This window comes from Botrytis fragariae, assembly GCF_013461495.1.
Source record: "Botrytis fragariae strain BVB16 chromosome Unknown tig00000223, whole genome shotgun sequence".
NCBI classification, from domain to species: domain Eukaryota; kingdom Fungi; phylum Ascomycota; class Leotiomycetes; order Helotiales; family Sclerotiniaceae; genus Botrytis; species Botrytis fragariae.
Window position 1 is genome coordinate 681,793 of NW_023501001.1, and position 18,574 is coordinate 700,366.

Sequence of the window (18,574 nt, forward strand, 5' to 3'; positions counted from 1 at the left end):
AGATATTCCCGGTCATCTTTTCATCTGCCCACCTACATTCTAGAGCAGATCTTGTACTTGAAGAAGTGTGTCAATCGTTTATTGAGGGGCATGCGATGTAGAGTCTGGATTTTGTATCACTGGTTGAAGAAATGAATTGGTTGCACTGCAGGCGGGTGAACAATGGGAGCCTCGAGTTACGTTACCATCTTATTCGCGAGTTATCAGGCTCTCAGAGATTGAGTTTTATTTTCTTTTGCTTCCTTCATTCAACTGAAGCTACTTTCAGAATGGTGAATATAGATATCAAATCGACAAGTGTTAAAACAGTAAGCCAACGGAGCCAGTCAGGCATACCAAATGGGGATGGCGAGGACGAACTAAGCATTCAGATACCATCCTTAGGTAGGGGAAATAGACGGAATGTATGTTTGTTCTTATCAAAAATACTGACTGATCTTCTAGATGCACATACACCTCAGCATACTTCTCCTAACAACATCCCAGAATCATCATCGAAAAATCTAACATCATCGGTAGTCGCAAACAGTGTCGAAAAACTTTCGCAGAACGAGGCTGAAGACTCGATTACGCTTCCCTCTGCAAAACTAGAAGAGTGGTTGAAACATGGTATTCAAATTCTACGGGAGAATCGGCGAAGAACGAAGACTGCCGGTTCTGATCCAGAATATGAAGCATTAGATAATGATCCAGAACTTGAGTATCTAGATCAACGAAACGTTGAAATATCTTCCTCACGAGGTAGAGTCTCTGGGTCACAATCTGATGACCAACTTCGTCGACAATATAGCAATAATTCAAGTCGACAATTTAGAAACCAGCCGTGGTTTACAACAGCCCAGGGAGAAATTGTTGATCAATTTTTGGATAGAGCCCGGAGAAATCCTTTCAACTTTAAACAAATAAGTGCAGAATCGCCCGTGATTTTTACGATTGACGCAGATGAATTGAGTGGCTTTCCAGACGACACGACTTGTGAACTTCTTCGCCAGTATTGGGATGCCAGTTCTGACAAAGATTATGAAAGATCATTCGAAATAGCATGGGAGAAGTATTACAAAAAGCTTTTTTGGGTTGACGAATTCTCGAATGTTGCCCGTCGCCAGTGGACTCTAACATTACAAAAAACATGGCTTCGAAGACGTTTGATTGCAATCAGAGCTTCGAAAGATTGCATTATCGTTGGAATTTGCTGTGCCGAATTACTATGCAAATATGGCAGTCGTTCCGGTGAACGGAAAGCTGGATCCGTGCTTGAGTTTTGTTACGATTCTGGAGTTCTTCATCGGGAGATAGGTAGTGAATTACATGATATCTTATTGCTTGCAGATATCATTCCTATTTTCAATACTTACATAAGGTTAGAAACTGTCTTTAAACAAGTTTCTTTTCAATCAAAATTCCAGGAGTGGATTTATTATATCGATATTGAAGCCGTTCTTGCGCTTGAACTGACTGAGTTCATGATCATTATCTATTTCTGTGAGCAGCAGATCAATCTCCCAGTTCACAGATTAGAAAGCCTCCCTTAAAAGCACCTGAGGATTGACGATTTAAACACAGAATCTTTAGTAGAACTCGGAGGTATCAAATTAATCTGGATAGATGTACTAGAGGAGCACCTTCTTCTCAATCTTGAAAGTAAGGAGTTACTACTCGCATGGATCAGACATACTTTGCTAGGGTATCCAGCTGGGCGTCCAGAAGAATATTGGTAAGGGAGTCTGTCTTCGTGTGATTCAAAAGAATTTACTGACGCATACCAATCTGAAAGCATGAACACACGGGATGTATTTGATCCAGAACCATCCTCTAGATCACTTGTTTCCCATGCGTTTGGATTGAATCACAGCATTAAGCGAACTTGGTTTATGCTACATACCTCTTCAAAGGACTCGAAGAGATTTTACAGACTCATAAGTACTCGCAGCGAAGAACCAACAGCAAAGATGTGGAAGGATACTGATTCCATAACCTCGTCAGAATACACCCTCCTAGACTCGTATCACAATTTGTCTTCGTCAAAGATTGAATCCGCCGCACGAAATGAATCTGAAATACCTTACGCTTGTTTTGGTCATCTTGAACATCGTGTCCGAATACTCCGAGAATACACGGACAAGCAAAAACCGCGAGGTTTCCGACAACTCTGGAGAGACAGTCGAGATTCCTTCAATTATTATACATTCTGGGGAGTTATAATTTTCGGGGCTGTCAGTGTTTTCTTAGCAATGGCATCACTTGCAGTTAGCATTGCCCAAACATATGCTTCTCTCAAGTCTCTTGGATAGTTGATGTGGATTGGTGTTGTGAGAAGTTTCGCTGGGTATGGGTTGATCACTTATGAGACAATGAGACAATGAGGTACGACGATAGCTTGATGATGATGATGATGACGATGATGATGATGGGCTTATATTTCATTTTTCTTGAACTTGGTATTGAAACATACGACTGAATACCATCATGTTTCCAACTATCGCGAAAGTTCCACTTTGTGGTTCAATCTCCATAATAATCGTTATTTTGCCCACCTCGAAGCGGAAACTAACAAATGAAAATGCCTTCCAAATCATCACACCAATAAAATTCCGTGTCATTTCAGGGTAGACATATATATCTGATTCTCCAGATCTTTGATCATTTTCTTCTAGTATTTAAAATTGCTTTTCCGGCTCTTCGAAGTCATCGACCATTGTATTTCCACCCCAAACTCTATGTAAGCCAGATCTGCTTCCTACAGAAAGCATTTATATAATCAAGACCATCGCTTAGAATACCCTCATATTCCTAGGGAAGTCTCCAAACCCCAGGCCAAAAGCCTTGGCTCCGCCAGACATTATACACCAATACAATAACAATCACATGACCTTGCTATTTGCATCTCACCAATACCATCTTTCACTCTCTATCGCTCTAGTATTGGATCTCCATTCTATATGACCCCCGGCATAGCACAACAAAACACCTACACAATAAACTGACGAACTATTTCGCTACCACAGATCATCAATCAAGCGAGACTCATTCTCCCTACGATGTAAAAACAGAAAGAATAAATCCGATGCATCCATGTCTCATCCGAACCAACAAGCTAAATGCACACGATGCACACACTCGAGACCTAGAGAAAATTTCAAACGAGTCATAAACCTCATCACGGATGCGTATTAGTGTTAGAAACGGCACTAGGTGCCACACTCGCCTAGTAAGATACTACTAGCGTGCTAATGTAGTAATGTAATATAAACGAGATAATAGATCTCCTACACGCAATAAAACTTTTCCCTCTATGCCAAAAAGACACACGACTATCTGTGCCACTCTAGTTGGTTTACGTTGACAGCAGGATCCAAATAATCAGCCATAGATATGAGCCACACACCTGTATTCTATGAAGACTTGATGAAGATGAAAATCCCCCGCTCCTTTCATATCCTCCCCAGGTTCCCAATACTGAACCCACACACTCAACACTAAATATTCAATTTTCACCAATCTACAAATGAACAAGTCTCACGAAACCAAAATGCAAGATATTATTGCTAGCTAAATTCCTCCAAGTTAGGTACTTCCGCCAAAGTTCAATAAAATCAGCATTAAATAGCAAGGTATCGAACGAAGCAAGAAAAATAAAAAGCAGAACCTCGCCACCTCAACCTTCAAATTATCGCAAATCAAAATTCGAATCCAACTCATCAGACCAATAAGCGAAAGAAATTGCAAGTAAATAATCCCCAGGAGGTCCGTGTTTAGACCCCTCTTCATCCATTCAAATTCAATGCAGCCTATCCATTCTGTTCCATTCAAATCATCACCAGCAATTCCAATCTTCCGGATCAGCAGCATCATTCCCAGCTGGTCATGCGCCATTCTTCTTTCCTTTCCCCTTCTCCACCACCGGTACCGGTTCATTCAAGCCTCCATCCCAACAAATCTTCATCGTCGTCGGGAAGGGGAATTCAGATCCCATCATCTTATCCATATAAACATAGAATCCTCCCTCTCTTGGGATCTTCTTCATTTCGCCCTGAGGACCAGGTGCTCTTCTCAAATTGTCAAGTCGGCCAATACATTTGAGCATAGCTGTAAGAGCTACGCGTGAAGCTTCGGCGCCGAGACAAGCGTGAGAACCGACGCCATAGACGAGATAAGAATCAACTGGACGATCTAAACGAACTTTCTTTGGATCGGGGTAGATTTTAGGGTCCTGGGCCAGTGAAACCTGAGGTTTTGTTAGTTTATCTTGATAAGTTCTACAGAGGGAGAGACATACGAAACTGACGAAGACTGAATCGCCAGGCTTGCAATCGACTTTGCGAGATCCATCGTTGACAGTAATGTTTTGATGACATGTGCGGTAAGCACCAAATGTGCCGTACATTCCTATATATTGTTAGTAAGTGGTATTGACAGATTAGACAGACATAGCTTACTGATTCCTTCCAACAGGTAATGCAACAGGATATCGTCTGCTTCTGCTGTGTTGAGCTTTGCAAGACGGTTGATCTCCGGGAGATGTTCTTTGCCATCACCAAGATAAAAGTCAAGAACTTGGCCAAAAACTTGTGCTTGGTTTGCTACCATCGCTCCTGCTGTTGGCAAAATTTGTGACCAACTAAAAATATTAGTAAACATAATGAATGAATGAAGGATATACTAACACAGTCTCATGAACACCCAAGCCAGCCTTCAACAAATGGCGTACCATGTGCACACCATAATCTTTAAGCGCGTTGTTTTCTTCCATGAAAGTATCAACGATACCTGATACAAGACTAGTCTTTGAGATGAAGTTCACATTTTGCTCGACTAGTTGACCAAGATCCTGTGTGACCGGAAGACCGGCAGCACGTAGTGCAAAGGTTTTGGCTGGGTCGACGTCACCAAAGAAGATTACGATGAAGATGACAGCCAACACCATGTACAATTCATGCTCGGTATATACACCTTTGGGATTATCTTCGCTTTTGAGTGGTAGGTGAAAAACGTTGGCGGCAAAGTGAACATGAGCTAGGCAGTGTTAGATAAAAACAAAAGGGACCAAGTTGACGAGATTCTCACCGGAATTATCAATATCGCGAATGACATCAACCTGGTTGGTCGTGCCACCGATATTGTAGGACCATCTTTTGAGAAGTTTTGGGACAATGCTTTCGTAATAGTTCTTGACACTCTCGTGCCATTTGTCTTGATAAAGGCATTCCTTCATCTGATTTCGACGCTCGGCAAAGAAGTCGCCATCACCAGCCAACATGAAATTGGCACCTAAGTTCATATTAGTACTGAGCGTGTAGCTTTCGCAACGAGCTTAAATACCTGGTTTTCCCATGAGGTAAGCAAGACCTCTGCGCCAATTATCAACGCCAAATGCTTCCGCGTTAGTAAGAACACTCTTGACTCCATCATAGGTGACGATATTCTTTCGTTCTGGAACCTTAACTGGTTTGTCCCAACTGTAGTCATTCGCACGGCCAAGTTTCTCCATAATCTTTTTATTTTCAGACGGTATCGTAAGAGGATAGTGGGCATAGATGCTGTTATGCGAGAAATGATTTGGAAAAGCTCGGATGAACAACTTGTAGAAAACACAACCTTGATTGACGTTTAAATCATACTTGACTTCAGTGACACCCCAATTCGTAAGGTTTGCTGGATGATAGTCGGTGGTATAGAATCTGTCACCACGAACCAATGTCACAGCGTCAGAAAGAATGCTACGACTAATTGTATAGGTCGGTCCAATGCCAACACCTGGATCCATTGGCGCCTTGGCATCTTCACAAACTAATCCAGCATAAAGTTCGACCAAATCGGGCTCATCGAACAGAACCTTCAATTTCTCGTAGACGGCTGGATCTGAATTAATATCTGAGAACTTTTCATGTGGTATGAGGCCGAAGTGTTTGCGGAATTCATTTAGAGTTGCGCACTTCCATGCACGAGCTTGTTCCATCCCAAGGATTTCAACAGCACGAAGGACTGCGGGAACGTTATTTGCTCCTGATGACCCAGCCAAGTCTTCAATACTGGCGGTCAGTTCTTTGACAAGATCATCGTCATTGAGTTTTCCATCAGTGCCTCTCTTCATACCAGCGAAGTCTCGTTGCAGGGGATCTTCTGGTGTCATTGCTTCGAGCTTACCCAAACCAATGAGAAGCTCCTGCATAGTGACTTCCTTGTAGCTCTTTCCAAAGATTTTCATGTATAGTTCTTCTGACCATTTCTCATCACGTTGACTGATACAGGAATGCCATCGGTACACGCTACATACAATTAGCTTTAATTATGAGAAGGCAATTAATAGCAAGGCTTACAGGTTAAATTCAGCGGCACATTGATTCCCGACTCCAGCGGCAGTTCCGGGCTTGCTATTTCTTTCCATTTCGATCCGAGGATCAAGAGTCCTATTGAGTTTTAGCTATACACATTTCTTGTCTCCATTCAAACAACTCTTACCAGGTAGAATTGACCCGATTCAAACCGACAATTGTACGGAGATAATCGAGTAGAATAATGTTAATGTAGAGACCGCAAGTAATAAGCCGTCCGGTTTGAAAGAGATCATTATCGTACTTTTTCCAGGCTGCTTGCTTCTTGTCGTCTGATAGATTGTCCTTGGGGGGTGTAAAGCGACCATTCTCGTTTATTGTCGCCAATTGTTTCACTACATAGTTGTGGAAACGATTGAACATCTATTACGCTTTAGTTGCAGGTCTACGGTTCATATAAGCAACTTACAATAAGAATACATCCAACTCCAGGAGGAAAGCCTAATAATCTCTTCTCAGAGAAACAATCCGGTTTTAGTTCTCCATCCTTTAGTGTTCGCATGTTATTTTGTTCATCCTGATTACTTCCATACAGAGGAGAAAGATCTAAATAAGAGGAAGTCATTGAAATATTGAAATCTTCGTGTGAGGTGCGAAAGCAGTCATGAATGATAATACTTGCAATATAGTAAAGCATACTGGAAATGTTGTTCGGGTGGGGCTTGAATCCACCATTTTCTCGACTCATAATTGTGTCGAATATGAGGCCTGGATCTGGTTTTGGGTTTGGCTGAACGATTTTTGGAGTAACACTTCGAGCGTATGCTGTGCCTGCTTTTCCAATATCGGGAAACTTGATGTTATTGTATCTATGAATAAGGATTAGTTGGAGAAATAACCTGAATGGTTCTGGCGGTATGCTCACGAGCCATCGGCTTGTCGATAATTATATTTGTCACCAAGCATCGAAGCTGGTGGATGTTCCAAGGATCCCCATAGCTCATCAACAAGTACTTCCGTAAGCTTAACTCGAGTCTTGGAGGTTCCAGGAAGGTTGGCAACCAACTATCGAGTCTTAGTTTTTGTATGTCGAAAGTCGAGGGTCAGCCTTACCTGAATAAGCTTCTCCATTAACATGGTCTTATCATCTGCCAGATTTGAAGATCCTATTTCTTGCTTTATAGTCATCTGCAATGTCTCCAAATCCTTAATTCGCAATGCTTTGAGATCATCCCATAAACCCGACTGCTCTTGTTTTGTGTCGTATGAGCCATCCCCAGTCTCGGTGTTTAAAGGACGATTGGCTGTGCTAATGACTTTCCCGAGTGACTCGAGAGTTCCTACGATACCAGCGCGTTTTACACTATGATCGGGACCTTCGAATACTTGAGGATTGGAGCTTGCAGTACCACTAGTGGACTTTCTAGTCACACCTAAAGTCAAACGACGCGCTGGGCCGCTTGATGAGGTTGCTCCATTTTCGGCAGAAGCAGGTGAGGATTTAGTGTTTTCCTTGTCTTTACTTTTAAAAACACTCGAAAGGCGTCTCATCATTGCAATTGGATCAATGGATTAGCCTCTACTGGAGCGTTAGTTTTGGTCTGAAGACACGACAAATGTAAACAACAATATAATAGGAAGCTAGAGTGCATCGTGCTGTTTATTACTTACTTGGGAACAACTGATTATCAGTTGCGTTAAGAGAGGAGAGAGCGTGGTATGGGCTGAATCAAGGTGCTACTGAAGTATATGTATGATTTGTACCCTCGAACGAGAGGAGAAGAACAGGCTATAGATAGCTTTGTTTGAGAGTAAAAGGAAAAGGAAAAGTAATGTAAGAAGGAGTAAAAGAAAGAGGTTGTAAGCTGAGCTACCTGGTAAGCAATTGAGGGGGAAGGGAAGCTCTCCCCTCGATTTGATAGCTCCTGCCGTGTTGCAGCTTGAAGAGAAAGTGGAATTGATGTCCCCTTCATTGTAACCCAATCAAAACCTGTGAATATCAAATTGAAGGGTTACCTCAGAAAATGCCCAGAGGCTGAAATATTAGTAATTCATTGGACAATGCGTTGACAATCTTCAGATTGAGTGAGACCTGAATGTATGCAAAGTCGCAGATTTGGACATGGCGCGCTACTTGATAGGAAATGCTTGCACTTGATGTATCATTAAGTTGCCACACTACTCGATATTATCCCAAAGATTCAATGTATGGACGTGATATTATTATTGAGTCTCTAGATCGAGATTTGGTGGTCAAACAAAAAGTTTTATAACATTCTCCGATAGCTCGATTCGGATCTCAAAATCGAACGATCTCTCAGGTTTGTGTTTTGCTTGGCTCATACACGGAAATTCATGTCACAAGGTAGACGATATTAAAAAGTTTGAAACCTACTCCAATATATGATTGGTTTATTGAGAACACAACATTGTACCCGACCCCGCAAGCCGATATCTGGAGAAGTGAGAGGATTTTGCCAACGGCATAGAACCCTACAACAGATACACTATTTGCTTTACTTTGCAGGATGTGTGTGTTGGTGTAATTTTGATGCTACTGAAAATGAAGCTCTAGGGACGTGAAGAAGTCCCACTTGAGTGCTTCGTGGATAAAAAAGCATTGGCTACTGCGCAGCAGCTCAACCCCTCAATCTCCTCTTTTCAGGGGCTGCTGAAGCTCAAAACATCCGAATTTGTCTTCTCGCAGAACCGTGAGGAGAAGATGGCTTGCAGAGCAAGGATTGTGGAGGGCTGTAATGCAAGGTAAAGTTGTATTTGATAGACCTCATGATTTATCAACCAATTGAACCACTCGGTATGATATGCCCATCCAATTGAAGTGAGAGGGTTACAGGAGGGGGAAACGAATTGAAATAGGTATTTATATTTACAATGAGAACAAGTGAGAGTCAACAAAAAGGAGGAGGGAGAGGGGGGGAAGAGAGAGAGAGAGAGAGAGAGAGAGAGAGAGAGAGAGAGACTGGAATGAAACATACTAAACCAAACTTTGGGTCTACCATATCATGTGATGAATGATCTACATTCACCGCTTTCATGTAGCTTGATTTTGATATCTATACCTTTCTAGATCCTTTCTAGATAGATCTGTAGAGAGGTACTAGGGAGCTGGTCTATAATTTTGCTTTCATGAGTTTAATTAGACTTCAAAGTATCTCGAGCACAAGAGTACAGAGTACTGCCAAAGTATCGTTTTAATTAGGCCTAGACCGTACAGTTGGCAGGGTGCGTTGGATCTCCCTACGATGATCATCATCATGATCGGTGAATTGGTGGCGGATATTCCGTGCCTGGACCAATTGGCCTGGTCAATAGTCAAAAGTCAAATAATTTTGAAGATCGACAGCCAACAAGCAAGCTCACCTCGTTCACTTATTACTTCCCCCGAGCTCAGCACCGTCTTCTCAAATCTTTAGCAATCTTGATCAATCCCTTCGGATCATACATTGTCGATTTTTCCAAGATGGCAGTCACATTAAAGGTCACAAATCGCTGTAAGTTGTTCATTCTGCTGCCATTGAACATTCTTAAAAGCTAATCTTCAAAGCTCCCAAAAACCCCATCAAACGTCTCCCTACCTCGATTGATATCGACGAAACGACCACGGTTCAAGATGTTAAAGATAAGTTGGCTAAGCAAGCCGGCGGCTGGGACCCCAATAGATTTGGTATTTTCGATCCAGAACAGAAGAAGATCTTAAAAGACAGGAAAGCATTCATTTCTCAACATAAAGAAGTGATCACTGGAAAGGAAATCTTGATCAAGGACCTAGGTATATATCTGCAACTCATCACTCGATTCTAAGCATCATAACTTACATTTATAATCTACTTTAGGTCCTCAATTAGGCTGGCGTACCGTCTATATAATCGAATACCTCGGTCCTATCTTAATCCACCTTGGATTTCCCCTCCTCCGCCCTTATATCTACTCTCATCCTACCACCTCCATTGCCCCCCTCTCGAGTTCTCAGCTGCTCTCTATGTCGCTCATAGTTCTTCATTTTCTTAAACGCGAATATGAGACCGTCTTCGTTCACCGTTTCTCCCTGTCTACAATGCCAGCTAGAAATATCTTCAAAAACTGCGCTCACTACTGGCTTCTTAGCGGTCTCTACATCGCCTACTTTATATATGCCCCTTCATCCTACACTGCCCTCTCATCCTCGAAGATTGACTATCTGAATATGGCTGGAGTGGCTCTATACCTCTTTGGCGAGCTTTCTAATCTCAAAACTCATCTTACTCTCTCCAACCTTCGCTCGCCGGGAGGGACTGAACGTGGAATTCCCCAGGGTTACGGATTTTCCATGGTAACATGCCCTAATTATTTTTTCGAGACGCTCGCGTGGATTGGTATGATCTTGGTGACTAAGAGTTTGAGTACGGTCATTTTCGCTATCGTTGGGACAGCACAAATGCAGCAATGGGCTGTTAAGAAGGAAAAGCAATACCGTGTCGATTTCGGCGATAAGTACAAGAAGAAGAGAAATGTTCTCTTTCCTGCCCCAGGAGCCTTCATCAAGGAACTTACTGGTTAATGGTCTTGAGATTTTGATAGAAGAATCTCTCAGGACGATGGGAAATTTGATGGTATGGCGGTATTTGCCAGGGATGAAAACCCTAGGGCTCATACAAATCGCCAGCATCGTTTCCAGTGGGTTTTTGGAACGGACTGAAGATTAACTCCAAGTACACTTTAGAGCACATAACACTGTTTTGCTTGTCAGGCGAATACCAATAATGTTATGAATCATCCTACCAAGTTTCTTCTTGATTTTCAATCTTATTTATAGGTTACTTGCTCCCTCTAAATGGCCACGTTTACTTGACCCAACTAATTCGCAAACATGCTGATTCCAAGACTCGATGTTCTTGGTATGCTTCAGTCTTTCGTCATGAGACAAGTGCTCAGCCCAACATCATAAACGTATCTAGGTGTCAGCTTTTTTCCTCGACCAGTTCACTGGTCTCCAAAATGAGCTCGCAACAAATGCATCTTTGAAAGTCGGCTAGGATGAAATAAACTCAAACTTCCCCTCCTCGAAAAATCCTACATAAACTGATGGCAGTTCTTGATCATTTTCATACAATCTGCTCTTCAGATACCTCTTGATGGCTCTTCTTCAAGCAGCATACAAGAATCGAATAAGATCCTTGACCAAAGTCAAATGCTGTTCGTTTCAATGGTTTCTCTTCGTGTTTGAAGGGCTTTGACATTTCATGCGACCTATCATACCCCGCATTCGAGATCTGACCACAGCTCGTTTCACATACACTCTAGCTATCAATTAACCTTATTTTTTTATCCTTATATTGTAATTCAAGCTTTCTAGTGTGTGTTTCTCTATTAGAAATTGTTACCAACAATCGCCACCCCTCTTATGTGGAGGTTCTAGGGTTTTGCAAGTGTGCTTCAAACATTCAACCCTGTTACTGTAATTAGTTGTCACACTCAATTCGTGTCTGTGCTACTTTCCCTATGCTAAAATCTACCACATATGTGATTTTCCGGCATCAAAAACTTATAGCTCAAGAGTTTTAGTCGGGAAGATGTGCTTGAAAGTGCACTTTTTCTCTGCGGAGCGTTTCCAATTCCGCTTTGCCCTTGAGGGAGATCTCCCTCTAGTATCTCTTATATCTCTCCTCTCCGTCCCTCTTGTTGTTTCTTTGCTCGGTGATTTTGATAATTATCCAGTCTTACTTATTCCTTTTTAATACTTGCAGAGCAGAATATAGTTGAGTAATAGTTGATTCTATTACCAATCTCTTTCAGAATAATGTATACACCATCACTCTTCTCGCTGGCGCTCCTCGCCTCAAGCGTCACTGCATCGATCACTGACGCCCCAGCGACAAATAATACTGCCTCGGTAGCTGCTGCTAGCACCTCTGGTATGACGTTATCCCAAGCGATCGTAGCTAATAACGAAACTCTATCTACTCTTTCCAGTAAGTTGTATGGTATTCCTCTTACATTACTATATTAACATTCGCAGTGCTTCTCGGACAACAGCCCGCACTAGTAAGCGCGCTCTCCTCCAATACTTCATCAGGAATCACAGTTCTGGCACCAAACAACGCGGCGTTCACGAAATTCCTTGCGACGCCTGCAAATAAGGCCGCAGCTGGCCAAAGCGATGTTGTTGCTGCTGTTCTTCAATATCATGTTTTGAACGGTACATTTCCAGCCAGCATGTTTTCAAAGGACGCAAAGTTCATTCCAACTCTTCTGAAGAATGAGAGCTACACCCAAGTCACAGGTGGACAGGTAGTACAGGTTGCGCTTGTTGGTTCAAATGCTGTTGTGACTACCGGATTAAAAGAGAAAAGTACTACAACACAGACTGTAAGCAATTACTCAATTCTTTTCGTCATTTGGACTTGTTGCGAAAACAAACTAACATGAATCAGGATATCATGTTCAATGGAGGCGTGATGCACATCGTTGATACAGTTCTTACTATCCCTATTTCGGCATCCATGTCAGCCATCGACTCAAACCTGTTGTCTCTTGCGGGTGCTCTTAAAACTACTTCCCTCATAGCACCAGTCGAATCCCTCAAGGATGTCACTATCTTCGCTCCTTCCAATGAAGCTTTTGAGAGAATTGGGAACACAGCTGCTGCTCTACCTACAACGCAACTCAGTCAAATCCTCGAATACCACGTTCTCAACGGCACTGTAAGTTTCTCTCTAACTCTCGCAATTCCTTACTTCTTAACTAACCCATTCATAGGTCGGCTACTCCACTCTCCTCTCCACCGGGCTAGCCAATGAATCTTTCCCATCGCTCATGGGTGAATCCCTCACTGTCACCTCAGAAGACTCCAAAATTTTCGCCAACAGCGCCGAAGTCATCGGTGCCGACATCATTGTTTCTAACGGAGTCATGCACATTATTGACAACGTTCTCAACCCCTCTAACACAACTGCCGTTACAAACCCTACTGCGACTGAGCAGCCTGTTGCCTTTTCGGGCGCAACTAGTGCAGCAATCGCGCCATTCACCAGTGGTATTACGGCGACAACTACAGCCCCCAGTGCCGCTACGGGCACATCAGGAAGCGAGAAGAGGATTGGAGGAGATAGTTTGGGAGGTGCGGTGGCCGCGGTTGTGGGTGCTGCTATCATGCTTTTGTAGTTGGAATAGTGTGGTGAAATGTGTAAGTGCGGAGGGTAGAATGTGATTATTTTCTTTTACAATTTTGTACGAGACGGAGTTTTATGAAATGATACCATAGTCTTCGACTACAACAAGTTTTACTTATTCCCGCGTCCATAATGCAGACAAACCACATGTGTTATTGTAAACATTTGCATTCGGGGGGACTTGATTAAGGGGTGAGCGGGGATGCACATATGATGTGATCACTTTGAAATATATTTTAAAAGAGACTGAATAAGAAATATTTGCCTACAATTGTTATCTTCCAAAGGGGAAATTTATTATTAAAGTGAATTTATTATTGACTTGCATATTATGAATTCTTTCACTCAAATGTCGCACCAACAACACCTACCTCGAGCCTACCAACAGCACGGACAACTTCATGATTACGTAACCACAAACTGTTTCAACGCGAACGCGACAACGACAATTATTTGTCAATAATTCGATTATTTACTTAGCAACGATAAATCCCGCAGCTTCTCTAGACGCATACTATCCAACTACAGTTTCAATACTTCTCAGATGATTCGCACATCATGGCCGAACTCGAAATTGGCCAAACAGTGGAGCTTGGAAATGGTGCTATAGCAACTATTCTATGGATAGGGACGGATCCAATATTTGCTTCAGGGGACTGGGTCGGAGTTGAATTAGAGGATGGAGGGGGTAAAAATGATGGCAGTGTCTTGGGAAGGCGATATTTTCAGTGCGAGATGGGCAAAGGAATGTTTGTTCGCCCTTCTACTATTGCTATTATCGATCGACCTGCACCACCTCCAAAAGCACCTGCGCCAGCAAAGAAACCTGGTCGACCAAGCAGCGTTGCTGCCCCGGCGGCACGAAGAACAAACTCTGTGCCAGATAATGGCGTAAAGAGGAAAAGCATGAATGCTCCAAGTCCAAGCCCCATGGGAAGACATCCCTCTGGCCCTTCAGGCCTTCGTGTATGTATACGTTCATATTGATGCCATACAAGTTCTAATCCTACATCTAGTCGCCCACAAAATCCCCTACAAAGCAACTATACTCCACAGGTACTTCAGTTGCCTCAACTTCCCGAACCGGAACACCTGCGAATTCTCGTGCGCCCTCTGCCGGCGTTACAAGACCTCGGCCATCATCTGTGAGTCGAACATCAATGGGCCCACCACCTCCACCTGGAGGACGAGGAAAACCATTAGCTGGAGGTAGTGGTGTGGCAAATAGGGTAGGGGGACCTGCGACAAGGACGACTGCTTCTCGTCCCACCTCTTTGGCCCCTAAACGCACACTTCGACCTGCTCCGGACCGCGCACCATCAGGGTCTAGTCAAGTCAGTGATGGTACCCATGACACGGTTGATGAAGATAGATTGCTGTCACCCTCACTGAGGAGTGATACGGATCAGTTGTCTCCGCAAGCTTCAAGCCCCATATTTACTAGGACCGGGCGAGAAGCTTCGCCAGCAGGATCACCAGCTGGACAGCGTGTTGCAACGAGCACGGCGGCTAGCAGAGAGATTGAAGACCTGAAAACAAAGCTAAGGGTGATGGAGAAGAAGCGAATGGAGGATAGGGAGAAGCTGAAAGGTTTGGAAAATGTCCAAGCTGAAAAGGAGAAATTCGAGGCAATTATTCAGAAGTTGCAGACAAAATATCAACCTCAGCAACAAGAAATAACGGACTTGAGAAAACAATTGAAAGAGTTTGCTGCTAGATTTGAGGAAGTGGAAGGTATGCAAGCCGAACATGAATCGATACTTGAAATGGCAACCCTGGATAGGGAAATGGCAGAAGAAACAGCCGAAGTGCTCAGAACTGAATTGGATGCCTTGAAACAAAAGACTGAAGAGTTGGAGTTGGAGGTCGAGGTATTGCGAGAAGAGAATGCAGAATTGGGAGGAGAAATGAGTGCAGAAGAGAAGACTAGTCAAAGTTATCTGCAATTGGAGAGAAAGAATGAACGATTAACGGAAGCTCTTCTCAGGCTTCGAGATCTGACACAACAAGCTGAGGCCGAGCTTAAAGACGAAATCAAGAGTCTACAAGAAGACGTTCGAGAGCTCGGTAGTGTTAAGGAACATTATGATGTGGTGAAGGGAAAACTTGCTCAGTCAGAAGCAATTATTGAAGATCTCCGCCAACAACTCGATAATGCTCTAGGTGCCGAAGACATGATTGAGGAACTGACTGATCGAAATATGAGTATGAGTGAGCAAATTGAGGAACTGAAAGTTACAATTGAGGACCTCGAAAGCTTGAAAGAACTTAACGATGAACTCGAGATTAATCACGTCGAAACCGAGAAGGAGATGCAGGAAGAAATCGACTTCAAGGAAAGCATTATTAATGAGCAAGCAAGACGAGCAGCCCAACAAGATGAGACCTTGGATGATATGGAATATACCTTGTCAAGATTCCGTGAGCTAGTCACTAGTCTACAAAGCGACTTGGAAGATATAAGAGCATCACACGCCGTCACAGAGACAGAATCGGAACAATTGAACAGCCGAACACGTGCAATGCAAGACTTGAATATGAAGCTCCAAGTTTCTGCCGCTAAAACACAGGTGAAGACAATCGACTTAGAACTACGTCGCTTAGATGCTCAGGAGGCATCGGAACATTTGTCAATCGTTCAATTATTCTTACCAGATCAATTTAATTCAGAGAGGGATTCGGTTTTGGCATTGCTAAGGTTCCGACGTGTGGCTTTCAAAGCAAATCTTTTACACGGATTTGTTAAGGAGAGAGTAAACGGACAGCCACCCACCGGCCATGAGGACGATATATTTGCTGGATGTGATGTTCTTGACAAACTCGTATGGGTTGGTGCCATGTGTAGCCGTTTTGTCAATGCCATCAGTCACTGCTCAATAGAGGAATTCGGCAAATACGAGGGCGCACTATACGAACTTGAACCTGTTGAGAGAGCACTTAATGGGTGGATAGATGGCTTAAGAAGAGACGAATTGAAGGAAAAGCAGTGTGCTAGCGAATTGCAACGTACTATTGCTCTTATGTCTCATCTTGCAGAGGTTCACCTTGGGGATAGTCTTGCTAATTATGCTGACGAAGTTCATATGCGTACTCTTGTCATGCAGAGCCAGCTGGAAAATGCTGCAGCAGCAATTTCATCTACGAGAACAATGGTCCAAACTATCATACCCAGTCAAGAGGAAGATGATGAGCTCTTTGAACATTTCTCCAAGAAGACCGAGGCAGTCATTACCCAGACGCGCAGTGCAAAGGTCATTGTCGGAAAAGCAGTCAGAGAGATTGAAGACATGAAAGCTCGATCATTATCACTTATGCCTGACACTATCGAATCGTTTGAGCAATGCGAATTGGCAACTCAACAACTTACAGAATACACACGTCATGTAGGAAACGACCTGTTCACGGTGTTACATGAAGAAGGTAGAGCCGAGCCATACACATATGTAGAGGTTCAAAGTACTATCTACCAGACCACTTCAAACATACTTTCAACTGATGAATCCGACTTATTCTCTACTTACTCGAATAAGCTTAAACTTCTCAACAATCAACTAATCGATCTCTCAACCTTGACATCCGATCTCGACAAAACCCTAGAATTTGAGCTTGCAACAGCCCCTTGGATTCTCAGATCTCAAGAACTGAAATCTTCCAAGACTGTAACCGTTGACACCCAAGAAGAACTCCGTCGTCTCAAAGAAGACAATCATGAACGTCTCCGTCTTATCGCTTTACGTGATCAAACTCTCGAAGAATCATCTGTTAAAATAGAACTTTTAGAGAGTCGCATGAGAGACGCTACCAAGAAAAACGAACGTATTAATGAACTCGAGCGCAAAATCGAAGTTGCCAAGCATCGTGAAGCAGAACTTGCTGAAGCAATCGAACTTCAAAACAAAGAATTGTCAACTATGGAAGCTGATCGCGAGAAGTGGAAGAAGATTGCGGATGAAAGTAAAGCACTGGGTGAAGTCGTATCTGGTTCTAAAGCAGGCCAGGAACGCGCTGTTGCTACTGCTAGGGAAATGGATGCGCTCAAGACTGAAATTGCTAGTCTGCAAGCTGCAGTTCGTTATCTCCGAGAAGATAATCGTCGGGTTAAACTTTCGGAACGCGAAAATATGTCTTGGTTAGATGAACCGTTGATTAAATCTAAATCCGTTGAGGAACAGAGGAAAGCATTGGTCATAGCAGAAGGTCAAGATGTGCTAAGCGAACTCTTGACGTTGGCTACGGGAGAAAATTCGAGAATTTATGATTTGGGTGCCATAAAAGCGGACAGGGGCAAGTGGAGACCGGCAAAGAGTACACCAGGGTACTGGGTTGCGAGACAGAGAGAGGAGTATGAGGATTGGAGGGCTTGGAAGGAGGAGGTTGTGAAGAAGGGGAGAGTGTTGGGGGAGAGGGAGGGGAATGTTGGTAGAGGAGTTGGAACTGGAAGAAAGGGGTTGAAGAGAGACGGGGAGAGAAATGTGGCTGCGAAGGTAGATCTGAGGTGGAAGGATTTAGAAGGGAAGGGTGCAGGGAGGGGAAAAGAGGTAGAGATTGTAGGGGCTGGGGAATGGGAAGGTGTTAGGAGAGAATGGGGGTTTGTTTGAATGATTGTTTAGAATTATGAGAGGAGAGGTAGAACAAGAAAGAAGAGGATGATTATACCCTATGCTTTTGTTATCTATACAGCTAGAAATATCTGGTACGTTTGATCAATTGTTGATTATAGTATTATGGTAGCCACTCAATGAAGAATTGAATTAATTTCACCGAAGCTTTTACTTTACCCTGATGAAATCTTTGACTTGTGACTAGAGCTGAGTCTCCTCAAAACATGTCCATGGGGAATAGAACGTATCAACACTTCTGGTGTCGTTTGGCAAGCCGGTGAGTCTCATGGCGTGAACATCACAGGATAAAAAGTGCATGGAAAATTTGGAATGGTTTACATATAGGAATTATCCATCTAATCCGAACAATATGAATAGAAATACATGTATATCTCAATATACAAGTATGACAAAACTAATGTATTATCTATCTACTCATCCTTTGATGTCTATCATCTATGATCTACTATAATTAGACAAATATTACCTCTCCTCTCTCCAGCTCACTCTTCAGGCACTTGTGAGAAAACTC

General features: G+C 43.0%; 5 protein-coding genes across 5 annotated transcripts; 4 read left to right on the forward strand and 1 right to left on the reverse strand.

The window, feature by feature from the left end:
• Positions 1 to 269: 269 nt before the first annotated feature.
• Bfra_010960 (uncharacterized protein) lies at positions 270 to 2,291 on the forward strand (the record flags this gene model as incomplete). Its single annotated transcript, XM_037341289.1, has 4 exons — positions 270 to 384; positions 445 to 1,482; positions 1,573 to 1,714; positions 1,775 to 2,291. The coding sequence occupies 4 exons, from the start codon at positions 270 to 272 to the stop codon at positions 2,289 to 2,291; spliced, it is 1,812 nt and encodes a 603-aa protein (XP_037188708.1).
• Positions 2,292 to 3,862: 1,571 nt separating this feature from the next.
• On the reverse strand, positions 3,863 to 7,826 carry Bfra_010961 (putative fatty acid oxygenase protein; the record flags this gene model as incomplete). Its single annotated transcript, XM_037341290.1, has 11 exons — positions 3,863 to 4,225; positions 4,277 to 4,386; positions 4,437 to 4,618; positions 4,665 to 5,013; positions 5,065 to 5,268; positions 5,320 to 6,266; positions 6,318 to 6,407; positions 6,460 to 6,695; positions 6,742 to 7,141; positions 7,198 to 7,337; positions 7,386 to 7,826. The coding sequence occupies 11 exons, from the start codon at positions 7,824 to 7,826 to the stop codon at positions 3,863 to 3,865; spliced, it is 3,462 nt and encodes a 1,153-aa protein (XP_037188709.1).
• Positions 7,827 to 9,753: 1,927 nt separating this feature from the next.
• Bfra_010962 (putative 3-oxo-5-alpha-steroid 4-dehydrogenase protein) lies at positions 9,754 to 10,830 on the forward strand (the record flags this gene model as incomplete). Its single annotated transcript, XM_037341291.1, has 3 exons — positions 9,754 to 9,784; positions 9,838 to 10,062; positions 10,127 to 10,830. 3 exons carry the CDS (start codon positions 9,754 to 9,756, stop codon positions 10,828 to 10,830), a joined length of 960 nt encoding a protein of 319 aa, XP_037188710.1.
• Positions 10,831 to 12,069: 1,239 nt separating this feature from the next.
• On the forward strand, positions 12,070 to 13,433 carry Bfra_010963 (putative beta-ig-h3 fasciclin protein; the record flags this gene model as incomplete). Its single annotated transcript, XM_037341292.1, has 4 exons — positions 12,070 to 12,241; positions 12,289 to 12,638; positions 12,704 to 12,973; positions 13,029 to 13,433. The coding sequence occupies 4 exons, from the start codon at positions 12,070 to 12,072 to the stop codon at positions 13,431 to 13,433; spliced, it is 1,197 nt and encodes a 398-aa protein (XP_037188711.1).
• Positions 13,434 to 13,999: 566 nt separating this feature from the next.
• Positions 14,000 to 18,039, forward strand: Bfra_010964 (putative cap-gly domain-containing protein; the record flags this gene model as incomplete). Its single annotated transcript, XM_037341293.1, has 2 exons — positions 14,000 to 14,407; positions 14,458 to 18,039. The coding sequence occupies 2 exons, from the start codon at positions 14,000 to 14,002 to the stop codon at positions 18,037 to 18,039; spliced, it is 3,990 nt and encodes a 1,329-aa protein (XP_037188712.1).
• Between the last annotated feature and the right edge of the window lie 535 nt (positions 18,040 to 18,574).